The 23,491-nt window shown below is 46.6% G+C and overlaps 2 protein-coding genes and 1 non-coding gene across 3 annotated transcripts; 1 reads left to right on the top strand and 2 right to left on the bottom strand.

Annotated features, from left to right (window-relative positions):
• The first annotated feature begins 4,290 nt into the window (after positions 1 to 4,290).
• On the top strand, positions 4,291 to 9,596 carry LOC135920233 (skin secretory protein xP2-like). Its single transcript, XM_065454396.2, has 3 exons — positions 4,291 to 4,516; positions 5,883 to 6,735; positions 9,246 to 9,596. The coding sequence occupies exons 1-3, from the start codon at positions 4,508 to 4,510 to the stop codon at positions 9,548 to 9,550; spliced, it is 1,167 nt and encodes a 388-aa protein (XP_065310468.2). The 5' UTR covers positions 4,291 to 4,507; the 3' UTR covers positions 9,551 to 9,596.
• Positions 9,597 to 10,233: 637 nt separating this feature from the next.
• Positions 10,234 to 10,306, bottom strand: TRNAS-UGA (transfer RNA serine (anticodon UGA)). The gene has a single exon. It is a non-coding gene; the product is annotated as a tRNA-Ser (tRNA).
• Positions 10,307 to 16,550: 6,244 nt separating this feature from the next.
• Positions 16,551 to 22,757, bottom strand: LOC135920239 (adult-specific rigid cuticular protein 15.5-like). Its single transcript, XM_065454413.2, has 3 exons — positions 22,532 to 22,757; positions 19,972 to 20,073; positions 16,551 to 17,281 (listed from the first exon to the last, which is right to left on the bottom strand). Exons 1-3 carry the CDS (start codon positions 22,535 to 22,537, stop codon positions 16,766 to 16,768), a joined length of 624 nt encoding a protein of 207 aa, XP_065310485.2. The 5' UTR covers positions 22,538 to 22,757; the 3' UTR covers positions 16,551 to 16,765.
• Positions 22,758 to 23,491: the final 734 nt, after the last annotated feature.

Genomic DNA, 23,491 nt, shown 5'->3' with positions numbered 1-23,491 from the left:
ACTCGCGCAAGTGACGACGTTATCAACGGTATTATTAGCCCCTTAGTGCGGAAATGAACACGAATGACGGGGGAGGGCTGAGTTTGGGCATGGTCCCTGGAATGCTGGAGCCAACCTCGAAGAAAGCGCCATCAGCGTAGCGTCAACTTTGGCCAAAGACGCGGGAACGGGTGGATGGATATTCTAGATTGCGACCTCCGAACGCCTACCCTTTCAGCGTACCCTGAGACCTTGGTCCACGCGATGTTATACGCACACCAACGTTATACCGGTGCCTTGACTTCGATGAGGCCGTCGTTTCCAATCATTCGGCCCTTTCGCCTCGTTGTGTGCACTAACCCTTGCACACTCATGCGCGCCGTGCACAGTGTATATAAATGTGGGCTGACCTCAAAGATACGCCCTGATCGCTGCACGAACTTTATTCCGGAGTTGCCGGCACTCCCGCTGTCGTACACAGCTGCGATTACACAGCTGTTCAAAACGGCGGCTGCGTATGCCGTATCTACGCGATTACAGCAACTTTCCTTGCCTCCCTGAATCAGAAGCAACGAAGACTTGAAAGGGACGAACAACAGCTATGGCACTCCGTCTGAGTGGTCGAGGTGCTCTTGCCAATATTCATAACTAAATATCGGAATTACATTGAAGTGTTCCGAAAAGCCAGATCATGCTCATCGGCCTGCGTTTCACGTGCTTCGATTCACAACGCAAGTATTCGTAACCTCATTTTAGTTCGCATTTCAGATCGAGCATCCAGAGGAGCGCAAGGATGCCGAAACGCACGCCAAGGTTTACGCTGCGAAGAGTCGTTTGAGCATTAAAAAAACACGCTTCAAGTTTGCTTTGATTGATTCATCTCTACTGAAATGAAATTACGTAACGTGACCTGCAGTGACCGAGCCAACTGTTCCTGACCTCTACTGTGTGTATTAGACTTTATTCTTCGAGATTTCTCCTGTTACTCTTCCTTTCCTCTTTCCTCCCCTCCTTCCTACCTTTTATTTCTGTGTTGCAGTCACCTCGCTTCTGAAGAGTAGGCAGGCGTTGTGCCTCTTCCTGTGGCAGTTATCAGACTGCTCCTCGCTTTCCCTTTCCTGTCAAGTGTATATATGTCCTCAAATCAAATAATAATAATAATAATAATAATAATAATAATAATAATAATAATAATAATAATAATAATAATAATAATAATTAAAAGACATTTCAACTGGTTTTCGACGTTCAGAACCTAGTTTCGTCACTCAAGTCTCTAGCTTTTGCCTTGCACCCTCCGAAGCTCTCAGTGTGTAAAGTCGAGTAGTTGGTTCCCTTAGACGCGTTTATTTTCTCTTTGAAAGCAATTACTTTGATATGAGCCATAACCCTAATTATTAGCACACTGTTTTGTTAGTTATTGCTCGGTTATAGAAGCTATATAAAGAAGAGACCAAAGGACGTGAACCAAAAGCACATCTCGACCATGTGCTCACGATGGTCTTATGCGTTTTCTTTTTTTCTAAAAGATTAAAAGGAAGCCAGAGCATTGGTAAAAGCTCACATATACCGTGCTCAACAGACCCTGAAATTCAAGTCGCCAAGAAAGGTTATTCGCCTATGCAAAGGTCGCTCGACCTACAGATGTGATTTTGCCCAGGTGATTGAGCGAGAATTCAGAAACGTAGACGTAGCACACTCGATGTCTCTGTTGCCCATGGCATCGAAGTATCCCGCAATCCACTCAGCATTGCATGCTTCTTCTTTTTTTTTTGCAGTGAATATACAAGAGACGTGGTTATCTTATATAGGTGACGGCTACGCCTGTTCGCATAGCCAAAGCAACAAAAAGAAATAAGACAAATGTAGTAAGAAAAGGCACAGAAACAACGTCCTAGGAGCGAAAATGCACAGCACACACTCACACATTCCCAATTTTGCTCTCCCTCCCTTTCCAGTCGGCTGGATACGTCATTACAGTGGCAGACCACGACTGCAGCCACATGTGGTCGACATGGTGCTTATAACTGGGTACATACGATATGTCCGCGGAAATGTGCGCGTGGAGCATTTTATAGGCGCAGGCCTATAGGAGGGTGCACTCTTAACACAATCGATTGCCTCAGTAATAAGCGTTCATACATCTCATCGAGACTTCGAAGTCGGTCAGTTGCACGGGTGGGGCTCCTTCTTGGGAGAGAGGGACGCTCAAATCGAGCAGCAAATGCATAAAGATGCTGCGGAAATGAAACTGGCTGGCACCACAAGGTTGCCAAAATGTTCGTTCCGCGACGAAGTTTAATTATTGAACAGTTAATCAGCGATTGGCAGCTTTAGGAAATTCTGTGAACGAGGCCAGCGTGAGATCTGAAGCTTAGCCTTCAGAGATCCGTAAATACGAAAACATTCACAAGTCACGATAGCCCTTTTTGTTGCGTGTGTGTGTGTGTGTGTGTGTGTGTGTGTGTGTGTGTGTGTGTGTGTGTGTGTGTGTGTGTGTGTGTGCGCGTGTGTGTGTGTGTGTGTGTGTGTGTGTGTGTGTGTGAGTGTGTGTGCGTGTGTGTGTGCGTGCGCGCGCGCGCGTGTGTGTGTGTGTCTGTGTGTGTGTGCGTGCGCGTGTGTGTGTGTGTGTGTGTGTGCGCGCGCGTGTGTGCTTTTTTTCTCTCATCTTGCAGTTAAATGAAATAAAAGTTATGCTACGTCAGGGTTACTTGAGCATTAGTTAAACTAAAACCGCAATCTTTGCCATAGTCTCCTTTCCTATTCTTACTGCAGTACGCGACTTCCCTTCACGTGGCGATTGGCCCACGGTACTTCTAATATTAAATAGTAGTGATGAAAGCATCTTGTCTCTAAAGGCTGTAGAGCTGAACAAGTTTCACTAGAGTATGCAATACCGGCCTCACCTATCATTATGAAGTCTGTGATTGTGCTTTGTCCTTCGCCTTTGCATCTGTCAGCAATCGTGCCTTTATGCCTCTTCGCCTTCATCGCTAACTTTAGGCACAATTAGGTGCCTCCGTCGAGCGGAACCGATCTAAAGAGCGAAAACAACAGTAGAAAAATTTACTTTTGTTTGAAAATAAACAGAAGGCGGTACTTAAGCTTGAAAAGGAGCTGCTGTTTGGCAATGTCCAAGGTGGTTAAGCGGGAAGAGAGATAGATTCACGCGATGCGAAAGGGTTTAACTCTTCAAGTGTCCCGCTGAAATGATGCACGAGACAAGCTGTCTCTTAACTACACCAATGGCCGCAATTTTCTTGCAAGATGCTTTCGCCTTCTCCGCGTTAGTTTCTCGCAATGTTGCTGGCACACACCCCTCGAGAGACCACGAAGAAGATTATAGGCCGACAGTTATATTTTATCGCCGCATAAATGAATTGCAAGCAATTGCTCTTTGGCACGCGTGTGGCACTATAGCTAAGCATGCTTTTTTTCCTGCTCTCGTCTCGTCGGTCAAGCAGAGTCACGAACCGGCAGTCTGGGTGGTGGGTTAAACCTGCCGAGGTTACGCAGTGCCAGCGCAGCGGGCCGTAATAACGTAACCTAGCTACACGACGCCGATTAGCACTACATGCCGTGCCGTTAGATGGACGGATTATAGCTCGCCCTATAGAGCTTGGCTATGAGCTGGCGAAATACGCGACCTGACGGTCCGCGGGCAATTGAACTAAGCCGGAACGTGACGTATCTGGGGCCTGCCGCGAGGAGGCAGCCAGGCGTGGGCGAGGGACGCTAATCAAAACGCACTCATTGGCTCCATCGTCGCAAGGAAGGGGGAAAGCCAGCCTGTTCGCGGATAATGACTCTCATCGTTCCCTCTAGTTTTCGTTCTTTTACTCAGTGTTTTTTTCCGGGAATTAACCCGGCGTTCTGGAATTAGAAGAAATAAAGAACGTGGCCGTAGGAGAGGGAGTGGCCGAATCACGAGTGTGTGAGGGGGGAGGGGGGGGGAGGGGGGGACACGGAGTGAGCACGCTTCTTTGCATGAGTGCCCCGCGTGTTTGTGTCGCAGGTTTAACGCATTGGTCCAGCTCTAGAAAAAGGTGACCTTGCAAACGCGCTACTTGGGCAAATGCCGGCGAGCAACTAATTCTTCGTTACGAGCACTTCGCTAAACGGGCACTGGGGGAGGGGGGAAAACACAGGTAGCGGAACGAAGCAAACAAACGAACCTCAGCAAGAGAGGAAAGAAAAAAAAATGAAATAAAAGGAAAACCACGTGCGTGTCGGCTTTCGTGCCGTAGCCGCGCCCCCCATCCAGCAGCCCGGCGAGATCCCCCTCACACGTGCACCTTATAAATATCGCGAGGCGAGGCTCCGTCCGGGGGGAAAATTGGTTGATACGTGTTGTCTTCTTCCGGCGGTGTGTGTGTGTGTGTGTGTTGCACGGGGTGCGCCTGTTCGCGAGGAGTATTCGGCGCCAGGTTTCCTGGCTCTCGACGACAGTTGGCGACGTCTTTCTCGCGCGGCGTCTCGTCTTAACGCTCGTCGCACCCCATCGTGTTGCGAGACGTCTTCAGCTGCCATGGACAAGGTGAGAGCGTGACGAGTCTATGCGTCTTTGAAGAGTGTCGCAGCGGAGCCGCGCCCTTCCGCGCTGCGAATCGGGAACTTAGTGTGCCCGGGCTGGCAGTTTGCACGCGGCAAAAGTAAAGGAAATAGTGTGAGCTTTGAATCACACGTTTATTGTGAACTTGCAGAAGGTATATTGACATTCAAGCACCTAGGTTTCGGGAGAAACGAAAGAGCGCCCCCTTTTGTCTTGAGAAGTTGCGTCGGAGCGAGGACCGTTGGCTGAAAACGGCGTAAGACAAGGCCGCTATGCTCGTTCGCGCTTCTTAGCTCGATTTGCATTGATTTGAGCTGGCATGTAGGAATGTAACGATACAGGCCGTCATGTATTACTCTGAATATATAACCGCGTTTGCGTTTGCCCACAAGCAGGCCGTTGTCTTTCGGCATGAATCCCCATTAGGTGATTGCTAATGGGCCTTTATGCAAGTTCCACATCCTCGAGATGGTCGATGCTTCGGCATGAAATTATTTTCCTCAGTTACTATGGCACGTTATTGAAATTATTTGTTTCTTTCTTCTATTTTATCTGCTAGGCCACCTGTCTGATGGTGAACTAGGTATCCCCGATACGATGTTGTAGTTTTATCCACAAGCTCAGCGCTTTTGTTGTGTGTCACCGGTTGTCTGGCTCTGCCAATCACATAGTTATTAAGTGCCAAGCTAACGGTAAAGCAGAACGAAGAGTGTGAGCCTGTTAGCTGACGCTCTGACACTTTCCGCAAAATCTTTTTGTATTCGCTTAACAATCAGAAAAACTGGCCCGTGCTTGGAACCCACACCAGTGGACATTAAAGTTTCGTCTCTCTTTCTCTCACTCTTTCTTATAGCAACGATTCAGGAGAATTGGCGCGCGTTGAAGCCACACAAATACTGAAAATTTATTGAGGATACTTAGGCCGCAAAAATGGTTTGGTTTTCTGGACATGCTGGTCATTTTCCAGGTAGCAAACTGACCGCGTGTGTTACTGCAATGGCGGGAGCTGTCTTAGTAGCAAAACAATTGACGTCACAGGTGAAAAGTTTCATTAAAAAAGACGTCATTTTACTGGGCCCTTATATAATTGTCCGCAGTTTTTTTTTTTTTATAACCGCAGTCCATAGCCATGGTTCTGAAAAATTTGTCTCAGGACGGTAATGTTGTTTTTCTCACACATCACTACGGTATTACACCACCATCAGTTGTCTATTGTATTTTATTGTTATCGCGCTTGTTTCATATTTTACGCTAACGTTGTGATTGTTTTGGGACGTCAGATACAGACAAGTTTCGATATAACGATTGTTTGTGATCTGTGAAACTTCATTGCAGTTCTTTTTCTTTCCAGCTCGAAGTTGCTGTTCTCTTGGCCGTGATGTCAGCGGCGCAAGCCTACATCATTCAGCACGTGAATCCTTACTCGCATGCGGTACCCGGGAAAGTCTTCGTTCCTTACCCGGCCTACTTCGGCCACATACCATTCGGGCACCAACATGTCGTGCACACGCCGGTGTTCGTCATAGGTCACGCACCTCATCCTGCCGGGAAGCCCTCGTTTCCTGGTTCCATACCCAGTCACCATCCGGGCAACGTACCCGTTTACCCGCCGTACTTTCCCGGGGTACCGGGCGTGATTCCGGACAGCGGTCCAGGAGTCAGCATCCCGCCTGCAGGCGGGCCGAGGCCGGACGGAGTGCCGCACCCAGGTGGCGCTCCGATACCGTCGGGCCCCGAGTGCACGCTTTGTAATGCCGGAGGCGGTCGAGGTACCAACGATAACGGCGGGCCGGCACCGACACCAGACGAAGGCGGCCGAGGAGACGAGGGTCCCATGCCTGGTGGGGAGACGCCCAGGATGGGCGTTCCAGACGGGGCACCGAACCCGGAGGAGCCGGCACCGGAAGCACCGAAGCCAGAAGAGCCGGCACCGGAAGAGCCGAAGCCAGAAGAGCCAGCACCGGAAGAGCCGAAGCCAGAAGCACCGGCACCCGAAGAGCCAAAGCCGGAGGAACCGGCCCCGGAGGAGCCAAAGCCTGAAGAGCCGGCCCCGGAGGAGCCAGCAACCGAGGAACCGAAGCCAGAAGAGCCTAACCCTGAGAGGGAGGAACCAAAGCCCGACGAAGAAAAGTCCAGCGAGGAAAACGGAGCCCAGACGACCGAACAAGCTTCAGTCGACGCGCGTCTGCTGTTGCCGAAAAAAGGTGGTACGGTCGTTCGATAGCCGGTATTCTAATGGTTCGTACGCTTCGGACTTGCGCAGGCTGCGAGTGTCGAGACTGTTTTTTTCACCGTACAAAGATATACGCGGACGTTGCTCGTCTCGCATGGGCATCTTGTAAGTCTAGAAGGTCTGCAGGTTTGACCAAAAGCGGGTATGCACCTGAAATGCCGAAGGCCGTCGCAGTGATATTTAAGCTTGGAACTCCGCGTCGGGCATTACGAGAATGACTAGAATAAAAGCGGAGTTGAAGCCAACTATCTGTTCTTTTTTTTTTCTGTTCAATCTTCTCAGCGTCTATCACCCAAATCAAAACCCGTTCCTAACCCTACCTCAGACCCGTTCCTCCTTTCCTAGCGTCGCGCCCACATCCCTGCGTCCTTTTTGAGGAAGCTACCTTGCATAAAGCAAAGGTTTCTTCTCAAATGAATCTGCTAACGGTGCCAACATTAATCCAGCCTTGGTACACAACACTTAGATTGTGAACGTATGTAATATCAGATGTCAAGGGAAGGAATTCTGCTGGACATGCACTAATGCAAGACTTTTTCGATTTGCTCATGTTTCTTCGAGCCAGAAACTTGTATGTCATTACTGTTTTTTTCTTTTTCTGACGGGCCTCGTTTTTAGTACTGAGCTCCCTTAAGCTATGGATGGTGGAATGGTTAAAAAGAATGCAAATTTTACTTCCTTTGAAACGTACTTCTAATTCCCCTAAAACGGGGCTAAATCATTTTGGCAAGCTTCATTAGATGCACAAATAATAGCAAAATTCAGAACTCTTTTTCTACTTTTTTTAGAAAGCTGGCAGATGAATCTGCTTGAGATGTTACTGGCGCTATGGCAATATCCACCGCCGTCTCCTATCTTGTGCATTTTTGGATTCCTCGAGAAAATATGGTTAGGTAAGCGCGCAAACTGCCAATGAAAGTTTTCCCGTCTAATATTCTTTTACCTTTGAGGACTGTACATGAAGGCTGTTAGATTAAAATATGATATCTCAGGTATAAGATTCCAATTTAATATCGAAAGAATAAATGAGTACTAGAACTTTTTCCGAGAGCCGTTTATCCTAGAGTAAGGTGCTCGTCATAATCCATCGTGAAAGAGTAAATGAGGCTATTAAGTCAACCGTCCTCGGAATGTATTTCAGAAAGATTTCCTAGTTTTCCAAGGTGTTCTAATTGAACTAGGTGAATACTTCTAATGATTAGGAAAAGGTATGAGGTATGATCTCATACCTTCTAAAGGTATGAGTCAAAGGACTATCATTTTATTGATGGTCCTTTGACGTTCACAAGAATAGCCAAATGGTAATACATCTTGAGCTTATTGCTCATTAGGCATACCAATGAGCAATACTTTGACGCCGTCACTAAACTTCATCACCAAAGAATAAAAAGCCAGCAGGGATGAAACAAAGGTGAGATATTAGTAGCAGAAATCTGCACACAGATGTTACTCTCATTAAGTGCAGCCCTGGGGGTAGCTTTTATTAAATCATTAATGGTCCCTACAGTAATAAAACACTTCATTGTCTAGAGATATATGAACAAAAACAAATATGACCAATCGTAAATTATACAAATGTTGCCTGCTGATAGAACGAAGACATAGCTTGCCGGGCCCCCGTTATAATCGCTTTTATCATGTTTGGACGGATAGGTTCCTCGAAGCAATGGGGCGGGCAGCTCTGGCAAGATATGCCACCGGTCGTCAAGAACTTGATTCAGTCCAAAATATTGGCAAAAATATTCTGATCAGCTCATTAATTTCTTCTTGGTCATTTCCTAAGAATTAAGCCATTGTAATGTATAGTAAAGAAAGGTTCTAACCTTGAGAATAATTGAATGATTGCCTCACTTGAGCCAGTGAATTTTCCGACAGTTAGGCTCTGCGAGTTCCTCAAACTCTCGGTAGAGCTTCTTGTCACTGGCGCCTATGTTTAGGTACAGAATGCAAGCAAAGATATTGAATTGAATTCTTGGGTATTACGAGCCACAACAACCATTTGATTTAGAGGCACGCCGTAGTGGGCGCCCCGGGATAATTTTTGACCACCAGGGGTTCTTTAACATGCCCACAACGCACGGCACATCGGCGTTTTTTTTTTTCATTTCGTCCCCACCGAAATGCTTCGATGGCCCTGATCGCGGTTCCCGCTTCCAGCCGTCCCCTTCACGTGAGATGGGGACGGGATTCAAAAAGTCCCGTCGCAGAAATCTCTGTACTTCTTCACGAACGCCAGGCAGCAACATTTAAGTCTAAAGTCCTTTTGGAAAGCGTTCCTTAGTTAGTAACCAAGTCGAGCTTTGCAACACAAGTCGTCCTATATCAATCTATTCAAATGCCTCACGAAAGCAGAAAACACGATCGCTTCACTGTCCACCTCACGGAAGTTAGCGAACCTCTGCGCAGTAAGGGCTCAACGCTCAAGCTGGCGAGGCCGGGGAAGTATTTGCAACGGCTACGTGTCCGCGTTGGCTCTTTCAGCGGCATCTGTCGGCAAAAACCGGAAAGGCACCAGCCCGGCGCAAGCGGTGGCCGCTCGTCGACAGCCGGGAGTCCTCCCGCCTCCGCTACGCGTCGTGGCTGTGCTCAACTTCCACCGCGGAATGCCCTACATCCAGCCCTTGCTGGCATCGCCCGCGCTCTTCGAGAAGCGCAAGCCGGACCGAACGGCGCACGAAGGTCGCTACGCGTTGGAATACTTCGTGCCAGCCCACGGACCGTTTGTGCCTTACGCCACGGGTGTCATTCAGGGACCAGTGAAGGCGCTCGTGAGGCTACAGGGATGAATAATAAACTAAACGTGCATGTTCGCGTGTCAACGCGTGCGTGCACCATTTTTAAGCCTCGAATGCCTTTTGTGAACCACAAATAGCGGCTTCGAACATGGAGTGCGAAGTACACAAAGAGAACTTGAAACGAAGGGAATCCAAGTAGTTACGTACCTCAAAGAGGTTTAGCTTGTACAAATGGCGAGAAGTGTGACAGAGCCGCTCCAACAAGACACATGATATTTACCTGCATGCGATATGCTCTGCAATGGGAATAACTAGTAGAACATTTGCCCAATTTCATACTTCAACCTTTGTCTAAAAGGATTTTATTGGGACCTCGACCAGGACCCTTCTCGTGGGTTTGATGTTCTAAAGGCTCTCAGAAATCCTTGCAAGAAAGTGGTCTGGCTTTGTGACCTTAGCAAAACTTTCGCTGTTCAAGCTTATTCAACATCGCTTTCGCCCTCATCATCACTACTTTCCTCCATTTCTCTTTGTACTCCCATCCATTTACGTTTACCAGTGCTGAATAGCAGGTCAGAACTTAGATTCAGGCCGACCTCTCAGTTATATATATATATCATAAGAAGCCAACGAACACTGACACCAAGGACAACATAGGGGGAATTACTTGTGCTTAATAAATGAAATGAAGAAACTATAAATTAATGGAAATTAAAGTGGATGAAAAAACAACTTGCCGCAGGTGGGAACCGAACCCACAACCATCGCATTTCACGTGCGATTCTCTACCAGTTGAGCTACCGCGGCGCCGTTTTCCCATCCACTTTCTTGGGTATTTATGAGTCCTAGTAGAACCCTGGGAGTGTTAGCCACCGCCACCACTCGCAGACCTTGGCGGCGGACGTGGAACGTCTTTTTTGCCGCAGGCGTCCCGAGAATGTGATCTTTTTGCTTGACGGCAACTGGTCAATAATATATATATATATATATATATATATCGCTCTTGGGGTACTTCCGTGTTGAAGAAGAGCGAGAGCTAAGCAGATTTATTTAGAGAAAATGCAAGGATAGTTACAGGATTGTAATTGCAGGAGTGTCAGAAAAGAAAGCAAACTTTAGTCATTCCACCTTCCTCACGTAATTCCTAATATGTAATACGACATCCTCGTTTTGTCACTGCCACAGCAAGTTATACCAGCATCGAGAAGTGTGCAAACAGTTATGAGTCATCGAAATGTGTGGCGAATCAAGTGTTTTGGTAAGACACTATGGTACCATATTAGATAGGTAAACATTCGTGCACCTACTCAATTACAGAGCACAGGGTCTTTCTGCATTTCTCTATTTTCTTCTTATATTTCTACCTCCCAGTCCTCCATCTCGCTGTCTAGCAAAGCGGATTTCTCGTTCTGGTAACCTTCTCTACCTTCTATTCCCGCTCTCTCTCTGCTAACAAAGAAGCGAGCTGCGGGACGATGAAAATACAGTGATTTCGCTTAATCATGGCTTGGCGGATTGCACTTGCGGTCGGTGAAACCACATCTTTATGTCGACAGATTGCGAAAACACACACTGTGTACCCTGGCTTCTGTGCTTATTCGATAGACCCAGTTATCCGATATTAGTCCGGGACCCTACGCTCGCGAAGACCTAGCACATTAGCACGTAAGCAAGTCGAAGGTCAAACCAAATGTTCTTTATTAATTCACAAGGTCATCTTTCTTCTCGTTCTCACATTTCAGCCATATTTTTCTTTTAATGAGTCACTCTGAGAGAGAACATGAGTGCAGCGTTCCAGCTGCTGCCAAGAATTTTGCTTCCTGCGAGCTTTCATTAAAAAAAGAAACCCCCAAGCTCTATACCATGATCATTTGAGAAGCAGTATATGCGACAAAAATGCAAACATTTATAAAATAACAAAGCGACAATCTGAACCGCATTAAGAGCCCCTACAACACGTGTGGTGGGCTTCATTACGAATTCGCACCGGTATACCTCGAGCAGGTATCAGGATTTTATGCGCCGTCCAAGCGTTCGAGGGCTGTCGAACGCCGCCGTACTTTTCGAAAATAGTCCGCTTCGCTCTTATCCTTCTTGAGTGGTTCGTTTTCAGCCACATTTTTGCACCCTTGATCTTTAAGGCCCTAATGTATTGCGGTCACGAATACTGCTTTCTCCATGACGCGCCACGCACCACCGAAAGTTATTGCTCCTGCCACGTTTTCAGTATCACAGGGCGGCGCACCTCAAAGAAGTAGCTTTCTGGCAAACTTCCAATTTTTAGCAGTTAAAAACAACGTAACGTAGGCATGCACATGGGCACAGGAAACACAAAGTTAGGCACACCTCGAACCAACTCAGTAAGCTTTTGTTCTGGTGGCGCCTTTGATTGTTATGGAGCCAAATAAGAGTGCTCGAGGGCTTTTCGATGCTTTATGTTGCTGAGTAGGCAGTAGATAACATCAGCAGCGAAGACAGAACTCAGCGATCTTGGATTGCGATCTAACTCGCAATAGAGACGCTTTATCCCCTCGATTTACGTCACACCTATCCCTGCACAAAGTGCAATCTACTACAAGGTGCAGTGGACCGGATGTATCATTCTAAAACAAACTTTGGTCATCGCACGCTTATTTATTTCATGAGATGCGTATATGTCAGCAGAACTGCAAGACTTAACAGCACACAAAGAACGCCGCAGCAGTGGTGGACACATCGTATAATAAATTTATTTGGCCTTGGGTTTGCTTTTCTGGCGTTAGGTGTACCTTTAGTATACGAATAAAATCTGCTTTTAGGCATATATAGAGCTGTGCCGAAATCTGATGAGAGAGGTCAAACTGTGGCCTATGGCGTGTAGACAAGTTTCGCGACAGGTTCAAGCTACGCAAGGTCATAAAAGCTAACGTGCTTCCCTGTTTTTCTCTTTCTTTTAATGTTTACTTAACATTGAGTTGGAAGAGTGGGGACTGCACATGTCTTTATGTGTACAGTGGTCAGAAACACATTTACATTTGTTCCTTCTTTCTCACCAGGCTACTGACGCTTCACGCGTGGGGCAGATGTGGCAGTATTTCGAATTGATTTCTGAAATGCGGTTTATTGTTGTGGCTCTGTGATTGAGCTGAAAAGAACGGCGTCGCTAGATTTGTTACGTGCGCACTTGCTGTTTGACGAAACTGCCGGTCACGATTATATTGCTTTGCCGCGAACTTTGAGCTTCTTAGTTATTACCTTGGGAACTAAATGCACTATACTGAACTCGTAATAGAAAGAAATAAGCTAGGGAGAGATGTGCTGTGTTTTCGTGCGCCAATGAAAAAGAGACGTTGCTAAAATTTCACCACTGCAGTTGCGTTTCCAAAACCAGCGCCAATCTCAATTTTTCTGTCGCATCGAGAGCACTCACATCATTTCCCGTTGCTCGATTCACTTCAGTGTATATACACCACGGATGCAGCGCACAGATCATAGTAAATCAGGAGCGTAATAGGCATTTCAAAGAATTCATCAATTCGACATGCAGCAATTCATTACAAGATGCCGTCAATCAGCGCATCTTTCCTCCCTCTCGGCGGCGCCAATAATAAAGCGCCATGTGCCAGGTAACGCCAGCGAAGCTTCAAAAACCATCTGGTGCAACACACTATTAGCAAACCTATACGATACTTGGCTATCTGTCCTCTTCCGCCATTAACACAATTTTTGTGTCCTAATCACTTTTCTTATTAGGAAAAGGAAAGATTATATCAAGTCAAACAAAAACAAGAGTGAGAGAGAGAGAGAGAGAGAGAAGGATGCATAGAAAGGCAGGGAGGTTAACCAGAGGAAGTTCCGGTTGGCTACTATACAGGGCGGGAAGAGTTAAGGGGGATAAAAAGAGAAAGAGAGTGGAAAGGGGAGATGGTTTCTGATGTTAGCTAGGACACCCTGTATTGCCACGGCCTAAAAGTTTCAAGACTCCTTTCTAAGACTAGTAACCTCAATATGCCCTTGCTAGCGTCCTTGAAGGGACACGCCTCAATGGACAAAGGCGGCAGCTTGAAGTATTAAATCGATCTGGCCATGGATAAGGCAGCGAAGCATAGGAATTACCTAAGAAACGAGGGACGTTTACTTTTTTCTTCGCCCACCGAATTTTTCCACTAGGCATCGCGAACAGTGTTAATGCTCTGGGGACCCCACCCATACCTTATGAACGCTTTCCATTAATTTCTACCATGCCTACTTTCCTGTGAGTTTTCTTGTCGTTTTCAATTCGAGCATTTTATTATGAAAGACCGTGCCTCTGCCTATCCTGATACTCTGGCCACGTCTGCCCTTGAGTTCGGAATGAGCCGTACCGGATGGCTGCGTATCGCGAAACTTAATCGACTCACTCCGAAGCGGCACGCATACGCGATGCATCGATGACCGAACATTAGAGCCAAAACGTGACCTAACTGCTTGGACAAACAGGCTCAATTTTCTCGCCACCCATGTTGATTTCGTGGTCTCCCACCGAGATTTCTGAGGCGATTAATAACTCAGCAGGACTCGGTGACTACTGTTGCTTGTGCCACTTTTATAGTACATATGCTTCAGGCGACGACTGCATCCTATGCAGTAAAATGTAAAGGATCCAAAACAAGAATACGATATTAACTCCTTAACATTGCTGCTGGACATCAGAAATTGTCATGGAATTGAAAATTATTGCTTTAAATAATCAAACTTTCGTGATAATGCTTTAATCAGCAGCATTAGAGTAGGTGCTCCAATTACCGATTTGAAGCTTGTTCGTGCTAAAGATAGGTCCGCTTAATAGGGATACAGAGACTAGGCACAAATTTTATATGTTCTTCCTTGTATTCAGTGACTGAATAGGATGAATTTACACGTAGTCTCTCTTTCTTTTAGGGAATCATTATAGGAAGGCGCTGCGATGAATGGCAACGTATTACGCAAGAGCTTTGGGGACTAGTGTCTCATAGCTCGTGTTTGTTAAGGAGAAAGTGAGGTGAGACGAAGGGCAAGGAGGTTAACCAGTCTGGTTTACCACTCTGCACACGGCCAAGATTACAAAGGGAAGAGAGAGAGAATGTGAAAGAAAGGACGCATGTTGCACACGTACACGAGAGCGCACCAAGTCCATAAGTAGTCACACAGATTGCGATTGATCAACATCTGGGGATTTTCGCGCCAGTGACGCGCACGGGCACAGTTCAAGTATCTTCGCTTGCATTTCATTTATGTGGAGCTAGTAGTAGTAGTATAAAACTTTTATTTAAAAAAAGAAAAAAAATCACATTCAGGTCCAGTGGGTGGGTCCCTCAGTCCAGGGCCCCACTGGCGATCGCGGCACGCCGGGCTTGGTCGAGAAGGGCCAATTGGTCCTCCCGCACCGTGCTGGCTAGCCACACCTCCCACTGCCTACTGTTGGAGTTTTGCCCCATAAGGGGTGATTGGATTTCTTGTGGCCGACTCTGGCACGACCATGTGATATGGTCAAGAGATGGTCGCCCTCCGCACCAAGGGCAAGTGTTGGGATACCGGGTGGGGTGTATGTGGTGTAGTAGGAGTAGGTGTGGGTATGTACGGGTTTGTAGTCGGCGCCAGTCCCGCATTTGCGCTGAGTCCAAGGATGTGTCTGGAAAGCTATATTGTTGCCTTCCTCGTCTCTGTGCCTCTAAGATATCTTTTGCTGTGATCGGGGATTCTACGAGAGTGCGTTCCGTCGCTCGGATGCTATATTCTCGAGCAAGGCGGTCCGCCCTCTCGTTACCCGTCACTCCGGCGTGCGCCGGACACCACGTAATAGCGTGGTGTTCCGTGAGATTTCTTCCTAGGATTCTGATGGTGAGTTTGGGCAGGGTGCCTGCCATGAAAAGGCGACATGCCGACTGCGAGTCGGTTAGTATTACCGCAGAACGTGCTCTATTTTCAGCGTCACGTATAGCCAGAGCCACCGCAGTAGCCTCTGCTGTGGCCACCGACCCTGTTCTGACTGTTGCGGAAATAGTAGTTTGTGCGTTTGTGGCTACCACAGTGAAAGTTTTGCTATCCTGTTTGCACGCGTCCGTGTAATAAACCTCCGGATTTCTACCGAACCTGCGTTCGAGTGTCCTGGCCCGTGCAAGGCGCCGTTGTCTGTGGTATTTCTCGCTCATGTTTTTAGGGATTGGGGACACAGAGATCTGGGCTCGTATGTTCGGTGGGAGGAGTTCTGTTTGGTCGTTACAATGTGCCGGTCTGAGTGGATACCCTAATCGACAAAGAAGTGTTCGACCTTGCTTCGTGGAATTGAGCCTTTCTCGTTGTGCAATCAGTGTTGCAGCCACGAGTTCTTCAAATGTGTTGCTAATACCCATTGCATTAAAAAGGGTCGTGCTAGTGCAAAGCGGTAGACCAAGCGCCGCCTTATAAGCTGAGCGTATAAGGGTGTTTATTTTAGTTACCTCTGAGTTTGATACTTTTTGGAAAGGAAGGCCAAAGGTTACACGGCTTATGATAAATGCCTGTACGAGCCTTATCGTCTCTTCCTCCTTGAAGCCTTTTCTGTTTCTTGCTACTCTATTTATCATCCTAGACACGCTATTAACCGTTTTCCGGAGATTTGCGATCGTGTGGAGCTACTTCTAGCACTTACCCGCTCCATTTTAGTGACTGTGCCAATCGCACTGATACTACTGTTAAATGTTATTTACTAATTTAGGTGCCTCGTACAACAGCCCCCCCCCCCCATATAATGTTCTTCACCGCTAAGAATTTCTTCCTAGAATATACACACACACACACACACACACACACACACACACACACACACACACACACACATATATATATATATATATATATATATATATATACATATATATATCCCTCTCTTTAGCATAACCCATGCGTGCAGAAATGATGTAAACCTGCTTATCTGTAGCAAGCCGACTGCACTTCGATGTCAGCGCCCGGGCCCCCCTTTTGCATTTCGCACAGATCTCGTCTGGATATCCAGCATTGATTTCAATTAAACAAGACAGGACACATTAATTGCGAAACAACAACAATCATTTCATTTCTGCAATGAACATCAATAGACGCCGCGCTTTGATAGACTTCAAGACTGTACGGGGGAAACTCCCGCACGTGTTCACCAGGTTGCGAAATCTTCGGGCGCCCGCGGACTTTCCTGCCGCTTTTCTCTGTTTTCTGAATTCCTGTTCGCGCTCTCATCTCACATAATCTTGAGAAAGCTAATGAGACTTCAGTCGCGCTATCAGTCGGACAACATTAAAATCCATACACGACCCTGCCGTGCACGGGAATTACGCCAGTCGGGTGCGAATAGATGACCGGCCCGCGAGGGTGTGGATGGTAGTGCAGGGTTGCAGGGAACACCAGCCTTGGAGCCGTAGTCGCGACCGTCGCTTTTGGCGCAGTGGCGGCAACAGGAACCGCTGGCACGCTCTCCGACGTGGCGGGCTTGGTCTGGCTCTGTGGCCTCACCGGCTGTGAGGTCTTCTCCACCTTCGGGGCTTCGTACGGTGTCGCTTGGTAGGGTCCCTGGGGCAGTTGGAAAAGGGCATCCGCCGGAGACGATGGCTTCGTTCCGGGTTCGTTTGTGGACACGCTCACTCGGAAGCCGCCTTCGTCGGCCACGTAGCTGACGATGCGCACTGTCCCGTCGGCATACTTGAGGCCGTAGGAGCCCTGCTTGCGTCCTTGGGCATCTCCGGACTCGCGCTGAAAGGCGCCCTCACCGGCCGGGAACGCCCAGTCGTATCCGTACTGGTAGGCTCCTTGACCCTGCGTTCATTTGTTAATCTCTTAATCAACGTAACTCATCGGGAGATTCAAATGGGCTCCTACAAAAGGCCGAAATAACTGCCTAAACAAAAATGATAATTCAAGAAAAAAAAGCTAAATGCTAGCAACACGGATCCACGCATCGTGAATTTGTGGACTCATGGTACGTGCTTTTGTTCGCCAACCCAATGTAACGTAGACATGAGTCGCGTTTCTAGCACCACCTTAATCTTCTGACACTCGAAGTAAGGCACTCGAATTAACGCGAATCTGCGCAATTTATTCTTTTTTTAATGCTTTCTAAGGCATTCTTTACGAATGCATCACCTACCCAAGAACTTCCTTAATATCTGTGGTCTGACAGCCAGGCGCATGACGCCAAACTGACCTGTGAAGAGACAGTTAATTAAGTGTGAAAGGACATGGATGATAACTGTGACAGAAGCGACCAGTTAGCGACCCTGAACAGGAGAAGTCAAGAGGAGAGAGAAGACTGGAATGAAGATGGGAGAAAGAAAAGCACATGAAGTGATGCCGGCAGCGCTTTCGGTTACATAGTGTAGCCAGAACTGTTGCATGTGTCCAGTACCATTGTCACCTACAGCGCTGATAGGAATTATCCAGAAATAAACGAGATCGAGGAGGACTCATGAAGGAAAAATTTGCATCCACCAGACTGTTGCTGTGAGATGCAAAGCAGATGAATACAAGTTCTTTGGAAAGGAGTCGCCGCAGTTGAATAATTCCTCCTGTTTTAGCTAAGCCATTTGATGCCAGGGAATTAGCAAAGGCGAATTGTAACTTCTGCTTTCATATGCAGTGCCTATATGCAGTGCCAATATATAAGCTAAACCTGGCAAACTCCATTTTTCAAGAGTCGTTGTTGGTGAATCTATTCAAGGGCACAACTTGCCAGTGGTAAATAATTTTATAACTGTTTTGCGAATTGTCTTCAAATTGGGCATCTGGTGTGTAGGAGTAGCATTTTTTCTAATCTGCCATTTCTCAAGACAGCACAAAGTAAACAGAGTGCGCACATCTTGCAGAACACCTATTCGAAGCATATAGCGTGGACGACATTCTTGTCACCATGTCACAAGGCGCCCGATTTTCACACTGTGAGAATTGCTAACAACACAACGTTGGCATCACATTTCTCCAAGTAGATGCTTATAACATTTTCTTTGGTGTCTGACAAAATGTCTATATATATATATATATATATATATATATGAATACTAGTGCCTCCTAAAGCAATTGGCGTTTATCTCTGCTTGAAACAAATTTAGGTGTTCTTAAGTCAGCGCATGCACTGCTTAAACAATTTTGGAAACCCACCTGATGTGCTCTTCAGGCACGCGGTAATAGCTTAGTCATGCAGTTATCTTTTATTGCATGGCTGCCTTGTTTATCATGCCTATATGCTGCTTCTCCTATTCTGGCTGTTGCCATTTTGGAACATCTGCAGAGAATACTCGTAACGACGTTGAAGCACGAGGTAAGACAGTTAAATTATGAACTTAACCAGAAGTTTGCCGAACGTCCGAAGGATTTCAAAGGATCACACTACTATGGCCACGCACTTCGGCAAAACCGGGTAGCAAGAAAAAAAAAATTTTAAGCTTGCTGGCACCTCGGTCAGATTTCAGATGGCTTGACCACACGTGGGCTTCAGTTGCGCAATTAACATCATGCTTAAATAAATTATTCAGTGAATAGTGAAGCACTGCTTGTAGATGAAACGCATGTTTCTTTCAGCCACAGACGAATCTATGTATACCTTACACATATGAGCGAAATTATTTGCCTTGGAATGGAAAACTTGGCTGCCTACAATCAACAAACAGTACGAGAAATTTAATTTTCAAGTATTTTGTACTTTTTCCCTTTTCCTTTATTTATTGATCGCGAGAACTGATTACTTATTATTTCTTAGTATAGGTCATCAATGTACGTCAACGGCTGCGTGGAGGCGTTGGACCCGATGATGAAAGACTGAAAACAGCGAAAAAACAAATGAATCGTTACGGAATACTGTCGCAGTTTCAAAGTTATGTTACAGAAGATGGAAAAGACAAAACAGTAGTGTTTCATTGATAAAAAAGCATAAGGTGGCGGCGTGGATGGGGGACGGGGAGTGCTGGGCAAACCTTCGCCATTTGCACTTTTTTGTTAGGTATTATTGATCTACGCTTTGCAATAGACGCACGACACTTCACTACTCCCTAACAGTGACATACACACTGAATAATGCTCACAGCCTTGTTCCGTATGTTCCGTACGGGCAGGATACGATGAATAAAACTATTGTTGTACGCTTCGAGTGTAAATAAATAAGTAGGTTAATAAATAAATAAATAAATAAATAAATAAATAGATAAATAAATAAATAAATAAATAAATAAATAAATAAATAAATATTGGCGCGGTTCACCGTTAACCCTACGAGCCATAACCTACATTCCCCGTCGGAGAAAACATTCACAAGCGAATTCACAAGTCGCGCCCGTAGGTGGCTATAATACAAAATACCATGTTTCCGCACCTCTGGCCCTGTCAGCCTCATAGGATTTTGAGGGTTGCCAAATTTCACGCTTCAGATGTAAGACCACACTAAAACTTCCCAGTGCGCGCCGGCACGAGCCACTCCTAAAGACCACCCAAAAATGGGTCCTCAGTGCAGTACGTACATCAGTGTTGAAGAATCGGTTGGTCACAGCGCCTGCCGGGACCGCAGGCACCGCCCACACGGCTGCCGGCAACAGCACGGCTGTCAGGAACAAGGCGGACGTCTGAAACAAATGTGACGCGCAAGGACAGGCCGCTCCACGGTAAATACGCGGAGAGGAGAGCAACAAGATGCTAGAAGATTAAGGCTGCTCAAATTGCTGGCCAAATGCTTGCGCACAGGCAATGCTATGCTGTCAAAAAACCCTGCGAGAATAGCCTAATCTTCAACGCTCAAAATACAAATGCAACAGCTGGAATGGGTTAAGAAACATTGCCTAAATTTCTGTGTTTTTGTCTGGCATAACTTTATCTTTAGATTATTTTGCAGCTTAGAGCTTCGGGACTTAACGAGTGCAGCTGGCTAAAACGTAAATGCCGCTTCATTTTTTTTCCAGCCTAGTGTCTATGGGGTGTTAATCACTCCAACACACAAACCCTAAACCTCAATCTAAATTTGTGCTGTATACAAGCTATAATTTCCTGGCTTCCATTCAGAGTTCAACCCTAAACCAAACCCAACTCCGTACCATAGCTTCAGCACACATGCCTTGAAGCAGGGTGGCTCTCCGCAATGCCTGTATAATCGCTATGAATGAGATCAGAAGCAAGTCCACATTGCTAGGTGCACCATTTTCCAGTGCTCAATTCACGAAGGCTGCAGCTCTACAATCTTCCTCGACGTCCGCGAGATGCACAAACAGTTTGAACAAAGAAACAAAATAAGAAAAAATAACACGCGCACTTTCTTTCACATAGTTCATTTACAGAACTCTCAACTACATTTTCATTTCTTTCTAGAGATGTCAAAGCTGCGCTTGTTCTAGTTGATAGAATATTTCTTTTATAAAGCCGCTTGCGTTCGATCGTAAATACACGTTTGATAACAAAGTTTCATACGGGTTGGCAATCAGCATGAAAATGGACTGCCCTTCTGGATTTGGGTACTGGGTTTGAGTGATTTCCCTATTTCCGGATCCCCTCAACAACACATCCATGACAATAAACTGGCACTGAAACGAAAGCCAGACAGAAGCCTACAAGATGTGCACTTGGAACTGCAGTCGTGATGAATGTCCTACTGTTTTGATGATGTTATAGTATGCTGCGTAAATTCAGCCACAGTTTAAGCCTGAATACAGATTACCTTTCCTAGTTTCATGTGTAGTTGTTTACGGGAGGCCCGCCTTGTGGGCTTAGCGCGTATGGCGTGGCTCTGATAAGAACGATGGCGTGGCATTGAATCCCGGCCACGGCGGCAGCATTTAGGTGGCGGACAAAATGCAAGAACACTTGTGTACCGCGCATCGGGTGCACCGTTGAAAAACCCCAGCTGGTCAAAATTATTCCAGAGTCCCCCCTTACGGCGGCCCTCCTAATGACATCGTTGTTTTTGCATGGAACTCCAGAATTTCTTTCTCTATACAGGAATGTTGCCTAATACTTTGTCGAGTGCGCCTGCCTTGAGCATAATGACTGAAGCTTCCATGAAATATATGTGCCTGCGCGAAAATGGTTCCTTACTACTGGTGTCTCAGGTATCCTCAATAACACACCAATCTTTTACATTTGATTCCTTTTTATCTTTTATGTGGTCTGAAAATGTTCGTCGACAAATCTGCAAGAATTTGCATACCACGAATGGACACCGCCTACTGAGTTAAGGCACTGCGCATCTCTCTCGTTTGAATGAGCTGTCACGCAACATAATGTGAAAATGCAAGCACATGTAAGCGTGGAGGCCTTTTTCAGGCCTCCACGCTTTGTGGAGGCCTGAAATACGATTTGTGAAACTACGAAATACAGTCTCTACGATCTATTGCCGCTCACAGTGGCCAGGCGGCTCAGTTCTTAACTTAATATTCCTCAGTAGCATAAATTTTCGGGTTTAGCGTCGCGAAACCTCGCAGTGAGTTAGGACTCACGACTCATGCCGATTTCACTCGACTAAGGTTGTTAATTATGCAGCTCAACCTATTTAGGCAAGTGTTTTTTTTGCATTTTCTTTCCTCCAAGACGTGGCCGCCGCGTCTAGGACTCGAATCTGTGACCTATTGCTCAGCAGCAGAATGTCATAGCCACGAAGTCACCGCGGAGGGTAACATGCCTGAATACATTTTATCGGACCGCGCTATTTTGTCTGTAGGATTACCATGAGTTACTACAGACATAAAAATATATATATGGGGGCATGTACACTGTCAAAATTATGTAGGTTATTTGGCAATGTAAAATCAGGCACCGCAAAAAAAAAAAAAATCTGAGCACTGACGTAGACCAGAGCTCGTTTCGATAACGTCTTGCCTTGCCTAAGGCATCAGGAAGGACTTTCCAAATGTATTGTACACTCGAAAAATGCCACAGTGAAAATTCCTACATTGAGGACCGTTGAGCTCGCATTCCTACATTGAGCTCGCACTCCAGACTCTTGTGTATAGGTGGGGGAAACAGAATAGCTACTAAAGCGTACGGCATCTGCAAACTATTTCGCCCTTCCCGTAACTTCCCTAACACGTGCCTTACCTTCATTCTGCGAGAACGCGTAATCCTGAGCTGCCGGGCAACCAAATCCAAATAGCGTGCTCTTTCCGCTCCCGGCTCAGTTTTTATACGGGGGCTCGACGGAGAATTCCAAAGAAAAAAAAGAAATTGAAAAGAAAAAAACAGAAACAGAAAAGGACGGCGTGGTGTCCACCCACCACGTGACTCTCACTCCGATTCGTGTATACTCATCCGCCACCGCCGCGGAGTTCACCCATACTAATGTAAAGCGAAATAAACACAACAAAGTCAACTCACAGGCGGCACTCGTAGCATTTGCCAAGTCAAAGAAACCGCGAGCATCAAAGTATCACACACGCATATCACGTACACCCTGTTCTTCGTGACGTTCGTTCAAGGATAAAAAAAAAGAGAGTTTTAGAGCTACGGATACGCGGGGACTCAAGTAGGCCTTACGTCTTATGTGTCTGCTATTTAAAACTCGTTACATTCCTCTTTCTCCTATCTCTGCTTGTCTCGACAGATGAGGGAGCAAGAGAGGATGCCACCTGTGGGGCCGCAGCTATAGCTCGGAACAATGCTGACTACTTATGATGCGGAACGTTGAAAGCAGTGGAGCCCCAGTAGGACGTCACCCATGAGCCGCGCCTCTGCATCAAATCATTCTCTCTCCCGTTCCCCTCAGCCCATTTCACTTCCCGAACCCCCTTAATGCTATGACCTCCCCGTAGATCTTACCGCCGTTGTCCGCGTACTGGCTTAGAAACGTATGTAAAGGTATACAAGCTTAAGTCGAAGCAGGCGAGGGAGGGGGCAGTGAAAGGGGACCGGAAAGAGGCTGCAATCGTTCTTTCTTCTTCATTTTTTTTTCTTTCAAAGTAGGTGTTCGATAAAAACACACCCAGACTCTGGGAATCGTATGGAAGGCCAAGGGTCTAGGTAACTCACGAGGTGGGCTCTCACGGCGAGCGTCAAATACTG

This window comes from Dermacentor albipictus, chromosome 5 (assembly GCF_038994185.2).
Source record: "Dermacentor albipictus isolate Rhodes 1998 colony chromosome 5, USDA_Dalb.pri_finalv2, whole genome shotgun sequence".
In the NCBI taxonomy this organism is placed as follows: Eukaryota; Metazoa; Arthropoda; class Arachnida; order Ixodida; family Ixodidae; genus Dermacentor; species Dermacentor albipictus.
This window is presented reverse-complemented; position numbering and strand designations above follow the sequence as displayed.